We start from the raw sequence: 15596 nt of genomic DNA, 5'->3' as shown, positions 1-15596 counted from the left end.
AGCCTCCCTATAGGTTTGTTGAATATGGAGGAAACAAGGACTTACCTTTATGCCTTCACGTAGAATAACATCAGTAGGAAGAGTTTATATCGCTATACACTTGTTGATCTTTACTGTGTTTTATCCCACAGATGGTACATATAAATATGATATTATAATCTAAAACGTTTCTAGTATTTTGAATTCTTCTTCATCAATTTAGATAATTAATTTTGGGTTGTACATAGCTCTTTGGTGGTTTTGCATTTAAATGACCAATTAGAAACAGCTATCACTGAAACCAATTTGCATTAAAAAAAACAAGTACTCGAATGTGCGCATAGAATATTTTTTGTAGGAAAAAGTAGTTATACAAGCACTATACTAATTATGAATACTGATTTTATTTTTCCCTCCTTTTTCCAGTATCCTTTTTGGTGTTTTAGTGGGGTACCTGCTTTTTTTAAAATTAATATTTTAGAAATATAAGCCACTGGATGTTCTGTCTTTTCGTTCAGTTAACGGTCTTTCTCTGTGAACTGTGTATGCTTTAAGTAGTTGTCACTAGACTTTACGCAGTTGATACAACAATCAATCAATTAGTCAATATTTTCCTATTAATGGGACGAGGAAATGCATTCAAAATAATTTTTCTAATGATTTCATTATCTTATTGTTATTACATGTCCTTTCTGTAACATCGTACACATTTCCCTTTTATCCCTACTACTCTGAAACTGCACGGTCAGTTGGGTTTGAAAGCAAGCAACATGGTATACATGTCCATCGAACGAGTTTTTGCAGCTACCTCTCAAGAATTTTCTGGGAGATAACACTTTCAATTTGATATATTTCAATTCATACAAATACTTTTTTTTTGGCGGGGCGGGGGGTTCTGCAACCGAATAATTTGCTTTCGTTATATGCTTTCATTTTGAATAAAAGCAACCCATGTCATATGAAAGCAAAAGCAACCCAAGACTATAGAAATAATAGCTCCGGCTTGCAAATTTCTAATTAACATTTTTTTTGCATTGTTCGTGTACTTCGTGCAAACGATTATGCTTAAAAAAACACAAACTTGATTGATTTGGTGAAAAAAATAGTTCACAACATACCTTTTAAATACTGATAAAAGGCATAAATAAATAACAATAATTATTATCCCATGTACAATTATAATGATTGAAATTGTCATCGCCCGTGAGTATCATAAATCATATAAAGCAATGCCTTACTAGTTAACATATTCAATTTTCGTCTTTTCGTGCAGATTAGATACATTGATTCCTAAACAGTGTGTAATAAATATACAACAGTAGTGTTTTACAGAATATTTCATCATTGCAACAGATTATCACATGCAACCGATATAAGACGATCTCAACCTGGCTTACTTTAGAATATAAGCTTACACAAAGAAGTGTTACCAGTTAGAAATATTGTATAAGTAGAATACAAAATTATTGTGATATCGTTTCTGTAGCTCTATTGATGGTATAATTGTTATTTTCAGTAATTGCATATGCTGGCCGCACTTACATGAAACGTCAACCAACCATTTATTTTGTAATTCATTCTACCATGAAAACAAAACTAGCTCAAAATTTCGGTTGATATTTCATGATTTACCTTACGTGACCCCCTATTATATATACACATGTACGAAGATGAATGACTTGGAGCATGATGTCTGAAATATCAACAGTATGAAATTATATTTTGCCAATGAGACTCGTTTTGAAAATAGTCAAATACATCTCATATTGTATGTAGCACAGACACATATGACAAATATTATTTTACTCTAAATGCATTGTGTAAAAAGGATGTGCATGTAAATGTACGTGAAACATCAGTCTTAAAAAACACATGCGTCACTATACGTTTCGTTGGTAATATGAAATGGACGTGAAATGGTAACTTCACTTATTTGTTCGTAATTTGATATCCTTGGTGACTGGCTGGTTGATGACGTCTGTACCTGTCTAGTGGATGACGTCTGTTCCTGCCTGGTGGATGATGTCCTCTTATTGCGCTTAGAAACTTGTTTTCTTTGCCTAACAAATTAGGAAATTAAGCATTGTTAGTGTTTTGCACGGAATTAACTTTCAAATATTTAAGAGGTTTACAAAAAAAGAACCATAAAAGCCAGGACAGCACTGTCTGATTGGAAGTTTTTATTAATACTACCAAAAGTAAATTATTTGACATCTAACAAACCTGTTCGTGCATTTTTATTGTTATTCAATGCAAAATAATTATCTAAGATACCTGGGACGATCTCATTTCATAAAGAATCTCTTTTGTTTACTTATTGAACCTCAAACTTATTAACCCGGTATAGGTCTTTAAGTTCCTGATCCTTTTGTTGTCTCTAGACTTTACGCAGTTCATACAACAATCAATCAATTAATCAATCTTTTCCTATTGATGGGGTGAGGGATGCCTTCAATTTATTTTTTTTAATGTTGTCATACCTTATTGTTATTGCCTGTAATTTCTGTAACATCGTACACATTTCCCTTTTATCACTTCTGCTCTGAAACTGCACGGCCAGTTGGGTTTGAAAGCAAACAACATGGTATACATGTCCATCGAACGTTTTTTTGCAGCTAGCAAACAAACAAAAGCAACCCAAGACTATAAAAATAATATCTCCGCCTTGCATATTTCTAAATAACATTTTTTTTGAATTGTTCGTGTACTTCACGTTTGTGCTTAAAAAAACACCAAATTTGATTGATTTGGAGAAATAAGTAGTTCACAACATATCTTATAAGTACGGATAAAAAGCATACATGACAGGTTAATCAACTGTCCATTTATTTTGTAATTTATTGTACCATGAAAACAAAGCAAGAAATCCCAGTAAAAAGCAAAAGTTGAGGTTCAATTTACTAAAAGTTAATCGGGCATGACTAATTAGACACGCCCTCTTAGAATCAGGGGGTCCGAAATAGGATCAGAAAAAAAAACAGCCAGAGAAATACCATAATTTACAATTTCAGAGAATCCAAGAGCTTTTGGTTGATTATCTGCGATCAATAATCAGACGTTATTTGAGTGGAGGGGGAGGGGTAAGAGCTTAACTTAAGATTTTGATCATGGTTCATTTTTATTCTAGTATGGCATACGTTTTACCTCTAGCCAACGCTCTATCTTATTAAAGTGTCGCTCTAAAATTGTTATCATTTGCGTCATGGCGATCCACTTTGCATCTCGTCGTGAATATGCATGACATATTTGCGACTGGACATTAAGGGAGCAATCAATTAATCAGCTTCATTTAGTGATGTTTAATCATTATTCTCCTCATTTTTCTCTTTGCATTTAATTTTTTTTAACATTAAATAACATAATTGAATGTCCACATCAGGGGTTACATTGTATCCTATCCAGCCAAACTAGGAGGAAGGGAGTAGAACAGAAAAAAATCTTCATTGAGTGGCAAAAACTCATATCTTGAAGCGTACAACGACGGCAGTCTCGTCTAGGCGACAAAATTGTCATAAAAGCAAAAAATGAATAAAAAAATGTTGGCAACAATTTATAGAAGGATTCAACTTATTTTGGCCGTTTTATTTATTCTTTAGATTTTGTCTTACTGGTCGGTTTTGATATTTTTAAGTTTTTTTTTTATCTACAATTGCCCTTGCAAAAGTCGCAAACAATGTGTTAAAATCAGCCATGCGACTTATTTGAAGATTTAGCTGATCTTTGTTGTTGTTTAGAGATTTCAATCATATAACTTGTACGTAGATCGTATTTCCCCCTCAAAGAGTTATTCAAATGGTTCTTTAACGTATAGATAGCGTGAAACTCTCACTACACCAGGCAATGGATATACGACATTTCTATTTTGACCGGACAAAGGTGCGTATTTATACATCCGAACAGCCAAACGGACACACCCCTGTAGCAAGGGTGGATATTTCTTTATCCAAGTCAATCCTTTGATTTTGAATAAAAGGAGATAAAGGTATACATTAATGCGACGGCAACTCAACGACACAGACAAATCAAAACATTAAGAGTCAATATACGGTCTTTTGTATAGAAAGATGCCTATACAGAATAATAAGCTCAAAACCGCCCCATGACTAGAAAATACGGAGTTAATTTAATAATATTTACCGTCAAAGATATCCCAACTGGCACAAGTGTTTGGTTGAAAAATATAACCTGCCCTTTTTTTAATTTTGATCGGTGGAAATTAAAGAAGATGTAATATAAACCAGTAGAAGAAAAACATTTCACTGTTTAGTAACGGTAAAATAAATGATGATAATAGATGACGTCCAGCGGCAAATTAAATGCATATTCAGGACGAAAACGTGTAAATGTTATATGAATATAATCCTGCTTTGTACAAGACGACACGCTGAGCCGGACTGTTAACGTGTAAGTTCACAAGCTAACAGTTCAGGACAGGACAGTACAGGAAGAAAAGTCATCCTACCCGGACAAATTTCTAACTCACAGCCGACCAGTCCGTGCTCTTACTCTTAAATGCCGCGTGTTTAGCGTTGAAACAACAAATACCAATTTTAACGTCTTTGTTTGACCCTATGTGGGTTCAAACCAACGACCGCCTGCTCTCGAGGCGATCACACTCCAACGAGACCAACGAGGCGAGCGGTAGTATAGAGTATCATACCAAAAACTCAAGTACAATAAACAATACAGTTTCACAGAATTGTCACAGTTACTAAAGCGATCTAAAAGTATCTAACCTAAATTAGATGCCTTAAATGATATTGGAAACTACTTGTAAATACTGATGGCCGACTTCAGAGTAGATTTCATTGATCAACGCTCTCTGCAAATTAAAAAATCTTGTACCAATTATTTGAGAGGTTCGGATGTGGCCAGCTGTTGCAAGGCTAATTTCTGCCCTTATTCAATATATCCTCATTTTCCAGTGATATTGCAAGTTTCACGTCCAACCTCACTGTCGACCTCCTATTGCAAGACCTACTTGTTGTATTTAAAATTTATGTGTTCTCGTCATGAACATGCATGAAATATTTGCCACTGGGCGTTAGGCAAACAACAATCAATCAACTTCATAAATTATTCATTGTACATAGTACACGAAGACCGTGAAGAGCTTGTAAATCGCTATAATGTAAAATTCCCATTTAAATCACTCAATAATGGTGCAAAATTTGTTATGGTATTTTTTGTTTGCCAATTTTTGCAATTTACTACATAACTGAAAATTTATAATTATTTTTTTTTAATATTTTTTTACTGTGGTTCTTATCTTCTGTTTTATTACGGTATATTACATATGGTCTGATGTTTCTTGTTTCTCATTGGTATATTTGTTCACGTGTTTCCCATTATATCTTTTGTATTTTTTCACTATTTTGACTCGACGTTCCTTTTTTTAAATGACATTGACTCCATGTTACAAAGAATAGTAACATCGAGTCAATAGAATTTCCAAAGAATATGAACATCGAGTCAATATCAAATTCAAACTTACACTATTTACATATGTAATATATAACTTAAGAACTTTCACTCAGTCAATACGTTATATATGGACCTGTTAGATTATATTGAATCTCAGACTTCGTCCTCTGTCAATATAATCTGACCAAGTCCATATATAACGTATCGACCTCGTAAAAAGCCAATAATTGATAATTATAATATATGATTATGTCGCGATTATAAAACTAAGCAAGGTAAAAGTTTTTTTTCAAGGTGTTTATGCTCCATTTAGACGTGAAAAGGAAATGGTGGACGACTAAAAAAAAGTATTTGTTTTCATATAATACACTGTATTTCAATTTAAGAATGATGATCAACCTTGCGAAAATATCTCATCTATACACGTTTTGGTCGAGCCTCTCAAGCCAACATAACTTGATGCTGAAGGTGTTACATTTAGGCTATGTAATACGATTTTGTTTCATTTAGGTTTACAGGCATAGTTTTTTATAAAAAAAAAAAACAAACAAAACAAAATTGATTAATTAATTGGACTGAACAGACTACCCTAATTATTTTTCGTTTGCATGTAACGTAGTACAGGAAAATTACAGAATCAAAACCAAAATTAACATTTACCTGAATATTGTGAAGGACCTTATGCATCTAGGTCTGTTCGAATAGAAGTTTTGAAGCAAGCTATTTAAAAAACTATAGTTGTTGGAAGAGTTTACTTATTGTTTTCATATGGTCTGGTCTTTACGAATCTATTTCATGATTACTGACAGATTAAGAACATCAAATATATATAACAAGAAGTTTTTGTAGAACATTCATTGGTCAGTTACAAATGAGGTATGTATAGGGTTTTGATTTACTCATTTATAAAATAAAAATCGTTATTTTAAAAAGTTGGAATTCAAAAATATAAATTATTCCCTTAATTTTATAAAACTACCCTATGGTGTTATTTTGTTGCTAAAAAATTATAATAAATAAATAACTAAATGATGTACTGCCATTTAATCGGTCCGTTTCCAATGCAATTTGGTAACTGTTACTTGAATATATCAGTCTGAGTACTGTTTAACTATTATTTAAATTGAATATATTTAAACTCGTCCAATTCATGGGAAGTAGGCTTCTGCAAGTGCTTTTTACGTACTTTTCTTGTGTTTTTTATGGTGTGTAAGTCAGTAAAAGTTCAATGATTAAGTTAATATTGACATTAAAAGACCTTCTTACAAAAAGGGCTGTTCAAATCCCCTCGCCCTTCAGGCGCGGGGATCTCAACATCCCTTTTTGTTCGAAGGTCTTTTAATGTCAATATTAACTTATCATTGAACTTTTACTATTACGAATTCTCTAATAATGGTCAATCATTTATATATTTCGTTCTATTTTTCGTTGGTTAAATTCTAGTTTTTGCTCTAATATTATATACAGACAGGAAGAAATGGATCATCTTTATCTTATCGGAACAATTAATGCACTTGTAACTATTAAAGTAAATAACCATAAACTATAGCAATTGTAAAACTGTTACAGTAACTTGAAAATTATACATTTTTACAACAAGGTTGTCAGTGGACTTTAAATCTGGAAAATGTAGAGGTGTCAAATACATTTAAGTACTAGTACATTTCAAACATATGATATTAATTTTGGTACTGACACTAACGTTTATATAAATAAGTAATTTGAGACTAAAATATAGGCAGCCAAATGAAAATAATTAATGTTTGGGAGCATTATAATCTATGGGACATAAACAGTACATATTAAGCGGTCTACGAACACGATTATATCGTCAAATCCCACACTATAATAGGATGAAATGTATCACCTCCACATTCAATGGGAGGTCCTTTTACCAAAGTTATAGAATTGTGTTTTTGTCGGATTCTTTTTAAGGTTGTCTTAATTATAAATTCTAAATCCCTATAATCATACGTTATGAATTAATAATGAAGATTTATCATATAAGTATACCTATGATGCCTCAAGTATAATACAACCCAGACCAGAAGTACTAGCATAAATAGAACGCAGTTGCAAATTATCATGGCGTAGTTATCTGTAATGAAAATATACTTTTATTATACCGTACATTGACATAAAACGCATTCTAAAATATAAAGGCAGAAGAAATTATAATATGTGTTGCAATAAGCAAGAAGCATACATGTACATATATGTTTGAGCATGTATACTTTCACCTAAAATAACGTGTGGACCGAAATGAGTGTGATTGAATGAATGAGGGTCTGGATGGGGTTTAGCGAATCCATATTGACTTCATGTATTCAGTACGTTATGATTAGTCAAAACTCATACTCGTCAACATCTTTTTAAAGAAACAGGTTCATATTACCTCTAACACGAAATGAAATATGTACAAGAAAACCTTATAAAAATATTTGCCAAAAATGGGAATACAATTTTAAAACCAAATTATTCAAGACCAACACAACCGTATGTATTCTAGAAAAAACGATTATACCAACACAAAATGAATTTAATCATTACACACTTGTCTATGTGTAGCTACGATTAATGGTCATGGATACCATTAACTTGCAGTAGTTTTATATAATTATTGGCACATGCATTACTACACGTTAATGATTTAAATGTGATTATTTTCATACGGAGCTAATTTCAGGGCAACGAAGTACAAAAAAGTTTGTCATACCACAAGGGTCCATGCATATGTGTTTATCCTGACCTTTGACTTCTGAATTTTGTATACTTTCTGCTACTCTTTACGTGTATGTATCGTTCTACCATGAATGGTTATTTTGGTAGTATATAAAAGGAGTGAATGTAAATAAAGGATTAAAATACAACAGGCGGATTTTATGGTGACTTGTCACTTACCTTTCTAACAGTGGCAATTTGAATACACATAAAAGTAGTATGCTCATATTTTATACCTATATCCCCGTTTAGGAATCTCGTCTGTGTTTGACGTGATATTTCCATGACATTAATTTTTATCAAAATTGTTCCCTTTCTTGTTTGTTTCTGTTGTAAATATTTACAGCTAATATATTTTGGCGTGATCTAAGGATAGTTGTATAGACATTTGTCAACCGATGAAATTTGCCTTTTGACCTGTACATTTTAGTTATGGAAAAAGTATATTTTTGAAACTCTTATTTTCGTAGGCACTTTCTTCCCATTTGTAATTATGCACAAAGTCAAAAGTACAATTATTCAACCTTTTGAGATAGAACTAAATAAATAAATCATTACGCAACCATGTACAAACTCAAAGCATCCCCGCAAATGCTTGTCTATATTAAATTTGAATTACCGAAAATCGTGTTCTGTGAAGAGAATCATTTTCATACTTTTGCAGTGCCGACTTGCAGACCAACTTTCGCTCTATTGTCTGCTTAAAATTTACATTTCGAATATCAGGTTTACATTAAACGTAAAACCAGATTGATAATTAATACACTAAAATTCATTTTAACTTTGAATAATTCAAGATCAATAAGGAATCTGTTCTATCATTCACTTACCTGCTCTAGTTACCTTCGAATGTACAGGTGTTGTTGTTGCAGTGTATGTTATGCTGTTTCTAATAGCAAACGTAGTGGTTGTATTTTCTACAAAACAGAAAAAAAGTTTTACCGAAATAAATTTTTTCAGCTTGTCACACTTAAGGAGTTCTTTGAAATGTATCACTACTATCATATTCATTGCCGATAGTTACAAGGACAATATACACTTCTTCTAATGTTTTTCCTTGGTGTGTCTTAGGTGTATGTAATTTATTAATTATAACGCTTACATGAAAACGAAAATTTTGCCCTTTTTACGATTTTTGAAACAATGAAAGATTGATCACACTGCTTGTTTTCATTCGAGTAAAATTAATTTTCGTAAGGTTGCACTTCTCTAGTAAAAATGAACCAAAAAACATAAAACCACCACTTTATAAATTTCATGCGTTCGAAGCGCTTTCCTGGATTTACCTTCATAAAAAACGCTTAAAAGCCGAATATTGAAAGCCAAATATGTATAAGAACCGAAACAGTTAAAGAGCTATATGATCAACAAGATAGACACGACTGCGCCATATAAAAGGTTATCTAACATAAGACTTAGAATTAGAGGTAGACAATTGTGCATATCTTTGACGTCACGACAACACATCAAATTAAATAACATTAATGCATTTTTTAAAAGCAAACAGCATATTTATTGTCAGTTTGTTGCATTTTAACTGCAGCAACCAGTTTATTCAGAATCTGCAATATACGACAAGTAAATTAACTCAGGGTTGGAGACCACAGATGGTGGCTGTCATTCCCCGAGGGTATCACCAGCCCAGTAGTCAGCACTTCTGTGTTGACATGAATTATCATTGATATGGTCATAATTATAAATTAACTGTTCAAAACTTTGAATAATTTTTGAAATACTAAGGCTTTTCTACCTCAGGAATAGATTACCTAAGCAGTATTTGGCAAAACTTTTAGGAATTTTTGGTCCTCAATGCTCTTCAACTTCGTACTTTATTTGGCCTTTTTAACTTTTTTTGATTCAAGCGTCACTGATGAGTCTTTCGTAGACGAAACGCGCGTCTGGCGCAAATACTAAATTTCAATCCTGGTATCTATGATGAGTTTATTTCTAGATATTTACGAAAACTTGTACTGTTAGCTGATTTCATGAAGCTTAAATAGTGCCTAACTTCAAAGAATTAAACGACAGTATTCATAAAGGTGTTTATAAACTAATCATAAGTACCGGGGTTAAAATTTTGTACGCCAGACGCGCGTTTCGTCTACAAAAGACTCATCAGTTACCCTCGAATAAAAAAAGTTAGAAAGGCCAAATGAAGTACGAATTTGAAAGGCATTGTAAGTGATCTGTTTGATGAAAATTGAAATACAAGTATATAATGTGGTGTAGGAAAGATCTTTTGAGATATTTTGTAGAAATAAAATCGAAAGTGTAGGTCCCAAGTTTATTTTTACATCATTTTTCATCGTGTTTAGTCTAAGTCAAATGTGTTTTTTCCCATTCCACTATCTAGTAGCATTATGTTTAATCTTATATGTACATGTAGGCTTGGACAGCTACTCGATCATTCACAACGAGAGATATGCCAGTTAGAGTAATATAAAAACCCAAATTAAAACAAACCTAACCAAATAATAAATACACACCGTTAATTGTTCGTGATATCCCTCTAAAGTATTTTTTCCCACTAACATCTTGCTCCTTACTACAAGTCCATTGTAAATACTTATTCCCTGAAATAAGATTGTATTTAAGGATATTTCATTATCGGAAGTTAGAATGTTTTTAAATTTTTTTATTGAGATTAACCTCTTTACAATATACAGTTTGCATTTACACATATTTATTGAAGAAATTGTAGTTGCTTTTTTAAGTGTTAAACGTTGTATCGGAAACGATTTCAAAAGGTGTTGTACTTTATCATGTTCATTGAGAATCGTCACTTGCGTCTAAGTTCTCATGCGATAGATTACTGCCGGAAGTACGAAAACCTTGCACAACGCAAAGCACAGTTACACGTACAATTGCTTTATTTTCTGAATAATTTGTCTTGATAAGCACATTTGTAAATTGCAAACACAATAAAGACAGATGTAATTGGATCACAATGAAAAATATACATAGTAAATCATTTATTACTTCAGAACAAACATATCAGTAACTAACGATATTTGAGTTTACTTACGTTACTAACCTATCGACTATGCCTGGTAGTCTTCTAAGATTTAATAGTCTTAACTGAGATAAACAACGGTGCATACAGAAACTTGCATGATGATATGAACAATCGTATCTGAATGAATTAACAAATTCGACTAGTATTTTCGCGGTAATTACAAATTATAAAATACAGGTAATTATACATGTTGATACGGAATACGAATACTTACTAATTCGGAATATGATGCTGTTATCAATACCATCACAATAAATATTCCTCATTTTACGTTTGCAATATGCCATCTGCTTTGTTTTATATATACCTTTCGCTATGGCAAGGCAATTCAAAGATGTCAAATTATACACATCAAACACAGACACATTAAGTCTTTCTACCGTTTCAACTAAGTAAATAGAATTTAACAAATCAGCTGCTGTTCAGTATATGGTACATTCAAACAATACCAATATCATAGACATTATGAGTTTATAGTAATAATAGAATAGAAAACTGTAATAACTTAGATAATAAATCAAAAACTCGTAGAAGTTTAATATAAAACGTCTAACTATCTGCATAAGACTTGCAAGGTGGCACAGTAGTATTTACTTTTCGGGAACTAGGTTGTTCTTTTGAGTACCCTACTTAGGTCAATGTGTCTGAACAATTTGATTGGACAAAATATACAGCATCTACTGAACTATTTTCCCACGCTGAGGGACGAATCGGGTGTACACAAATATGAAATGATTTTACATACAGGTGAAAACGAAGTTTTGAGAATTGTTTTAAATTTTGTATTCACTGCTTGACAAAAGACCTAAAAGCACTAGTCACCTTAGGGTTATCAATATAGCAGAAAAAGTAAACGGTCTTCATACATATTCCGAATATTATAATGAAAGTACTTCGGTTAATTGTGTGTGTAGCTTCTGGGTCGGTGTTTGAAAGTGGCGAAATTTCTAAAAAGGCTACATGTATCAAGATCCCATTGCCTAGGAAATACTACCGTCTCACCTTTAACATCCAGATAACAACATAACATAGCTCTCCATCAACACGACTTTTTATCAATTAAATTGAAATTTTCCTTCGTTTGAGTTATTCTTCTCTTATATGTGATGCTAAGCGTCAATATTATTGATTTCTATTTGACCTTCTTTTTCTCCTTTTAAAAATGAAATTCAAAATAAGTTAATTATTTATTTAACATGGAAACTAATGTTTATAAAAAATAATTGAAAAGATTGCACATTTTTTTGTATTTTACAAGCAATCAGACTGATTATAAGTATTATTACCAAGCTTATAAAGCGTTATTTTCTTATACTACAAAGACATACGTGTCTTGCCTGTATTTTTTCTTTCAATTGCAAAGAATAACAATCCAGGATCACCCTGACAGTAAAGGTCATAAAACAATGTACACTCCTCTAAGCAGTAGTTGGTTGTTGTGTCCAGATTTGTAGTCAGATTAACAATACACTGACAAATCGTTTTCTAAAAAGAGAGTTGCAAAGACTTATAATTAGAAATGTGACGGTGTATCTCGAAATTTAATCCACATTATATTATACTTGAATCTAGAGATTAATGTCTTTTTTAGTTAAATCAACACCGAAACTTACATTATTTCTCGTATTTTAAATTTTGAACTACAACATTTGTAACTGGTCATAGGGAGTGCCAAAAAGCAATACATTGATTGCAACATCGACAATGTTGTTACATCTATCAAATGACTCACTGGATAACGCACTAGATGCAAGCATCTGAAGTAAACAACTATCCATTTATCCTTTATGTATTATTACCATTTTGGCGTGGAAGCGTATACTGGAGTCGATTTAAAAAAAAAATATATAGTTTTGGAAAATATTTTTAGAAAACTACTTTTTCGTTTTTAATTCAGAGATCGTTCAATATCGTTATATAGAGAAAAAATATGTAATTCCGGTGATCTTTAAAAACGAATTAACACATTTTAATGATTTTAAATGCAATGTCCTGGTTTACTTTTTATTTACAATTGTAATTTCAGTGATCATTCATGTTATATTCAATATGTATGCCATTTTTATTGAATAAAAATAATAGCGCTGCATATCCACTGTTTAAAATGATTTTCATCGGTAACTAAGAGTGTAAACAGAAATCCTTTCCTATTGAGGAGAAAAAACGTGCAATAGTTTTATCCTATATATGAGCTTCGAACACCTACATGTCTTAATTGCAGCGAGACTTGTGATCGATGGTATTTACTGAAGCCTGTGAGATGTTCTGATTGATATATAATACAAATTAAAACAAAGTAATATAGACAATAAGGCCCATAGTTAGTCCACTTGATTTTAGAGAATTTGATATCGTTTGAAATCAGACGCAATTAATGAATTTCAATATAAAAATAAACGAATCTTTTGGTCATTGTTGAATGTCGTACGGTGAACTATAGTTGTGAACTTCTATGTCATTTGGACACTGCTGGAGAGTTGTCTCATTGGCAATCATACTACATCTTCTTATTTTTATATCTTTGACGATTCTTATTTCAAGTAATCGTTTCCCCTTGGACATGGTTATGCTCCCTTCATCTTTATCCATAAAATATATAAAGGTATTAAAAAAAAAAAAAACGTTCGCAACTCTCAAAAAAAAAAAATCCCCAGAAATGGCGCCTTAAACTACCGATCATTCAGTAATATGATTTAATAACTAATAAGGACAAAAGGGGTAAATGAGATCAAAATTGAGAGAAGTACAGATTTTAGGTGATTTTTCTATATACTCACAAAGTATACACTATAATTAGCACCTTCATATGATGAACACTTGAGAGCACAGTCATACTTGTTTTCTGCGCGAAGTGAATCGTTTTGAAACAATCGTCGAAAAGTTTCTTTAACCTTTGTCTGTGTGTAATATCTGTCAAAACTTCCATATCCACAACCATAGTATTTACAATATGAAAATATAATAAAAACAAAAACAAGAAATAGTCAACAGATATGGTATTTTATCAGTCTTTGCCATAATGCAATTAGTATACCTAATAATATTCTAATTTTTAGTTTAAAAATTGAATGATGAGATATACATAACATATCATGAACAAGATTATCATATTGTATATGAAAATTCAAGCAACAATTACTTTTATGTCCTTTTTTGGTTATTAACCTATTTAAGCTAATGGAATGATAACACAGATTGTATTTCATTATTGATACATGTACACCAAAGCAACACATTATAAATGTTTAGATTTTTGCTGAACAAGTTATTTTTTAATATCGTTCTATCAACATTACTTTAAATACCAGTTTGATAACAAAAAAACACTCTATTTGTTTGACTATCTATTTTTTTCCTATGGTACGATATATTACTTAATAGAGATAACATTACGTCTTTCAGACAAGTGGAAAGATGTAATGATATACAAATGAGTTAACTTTCTGTAAATTATTTTTTATTATTTTATGACTAAATCACAAGTTTCAGTTACTATTTGGACGCTTCTTTTTTAATTGTTTGGTTTTAATAAGTAAAATAAGTTTTGTTGTTAGAAAGGTTAACCACGTTTTACAATAGCATAAAAACCACTGCTGTTCTTTCAGTTTGCCAAAGTCATGAAGGCGTTCTACCTCTATTGTTTTAACTGTCGCATTGATCTAGTTTTATCAGAGTAATATTATTATGACCAAAGCCGAGTTGGTGTGATACCTGCAAAAGTAATCCAGGGAGATACATCTATTTTTTTTCGGGATGGAACTGCATTCACGTTTGTAGAATCTGGAATTTTTATGTTTTTGGTCCAAGATGAATATTCCGAGATGGCATTCGGGTACCTTACTATGTTTCTGGTTGTTTGTATTTCGGCTGCTATAAAGATACAACTTAACTAAAAATATGTTCATTATACAATACAAAACAAACAAAATGATAAGTATGACTTTCAAAGAATTGTAATATCACCTCTTTTATTTACGTTATAATTAAATATACAAATACATGTTAGAGATTGTTTTATTTTGGTTAACGGTTCACAATCAGTGCGACAGGATATATATATCAACCACATCAACACATAACGTGAAAAACCGTATACACCTAATGTCCTTTTAAGTCGTTTAAACCAGTTTCTGGTGATTATAATTTTTCGAAACCATTGAACCAAGGTATCCATATATACTAAACTACTTCCCATGTGCATGTTTTACATTTGCATTATGAACTATAAATTCATATCATAAAATCGACAAAAATGTTTCATTCGGTGATTGTTGATCAAAAACTTGGCTGCTTATTAACTTGATGTTTTTGTATCAAGTTTCCCGATCGTGACATTGATACACAATCAACACATACTCATGGAGCACGTATAGTTAGATGATAGGGCGGTGTTTATTTCTTGTTTTATAGTTCCATGCGTTCTAATGTGTTATTTAAACTTTGAATACCGGTTGTG

At 31.8% G+C, this 15596-nt stretch overlaps 1 protein-coding gene across 1 annotated transcript; it reads right to left on the bottom strand.

Annotated features, from left to right (window-relative positions):
• Nucleotides 1-1068: 1068 nt before the first annotated feature.
• On the bottom strand, nucleotides 1069-14092 carry LOC127707789 (uncharacterized). The gene is made up of 7 exons (XM_052212555.1): nucleotides 13918-14092; nucleotides 12469-12625; nucleotides 11355-11528; nucleotides 10611-10697; nucleotides 8955-9041; nucleotides 7417-7501; nucleotides 1069-2039 (listed from the first exon to the last, which is right to left on the bottom strand). Exons 3-7 carry the CDS (start codon nucleotides 11425-11427, stop codon nucleotides 1841-1843), a joined length of 531 nt encoding a protein of 176 aa, XP_052068515.1. The 5' UTR covers nucleotides 11428-11528; nucleotides 12469-12625; nucleotides 13918-14092; the 3' UTR covers nucleotides 1069-1840.
• Between the last annotated feature and the right edge of the window lie 1504 nt (nucleotides 14093-15596).

This window comes from Mytilus californianus, unplaced genomic scaffold (genome assembly GCF_021869535.1).
Source record: "Mytilus californianus isolate M0D057914Y unplaced genomic scaffold, xbMytCali1.0.p SCAF_7, whole genome shotgun sequence".
Classification (NCBI taxonomy): domain Eukaryota; kingdom Metazoa; phylum Mollusca; class Bivalvia; order Mytilida; family Mytilidae; genus Mytilus; species Mytilus californianus.
Note: the sequence above shows the minus strand (reverse complement) of the source record. Positions and strands in the feature narration are given on the sequence as shown.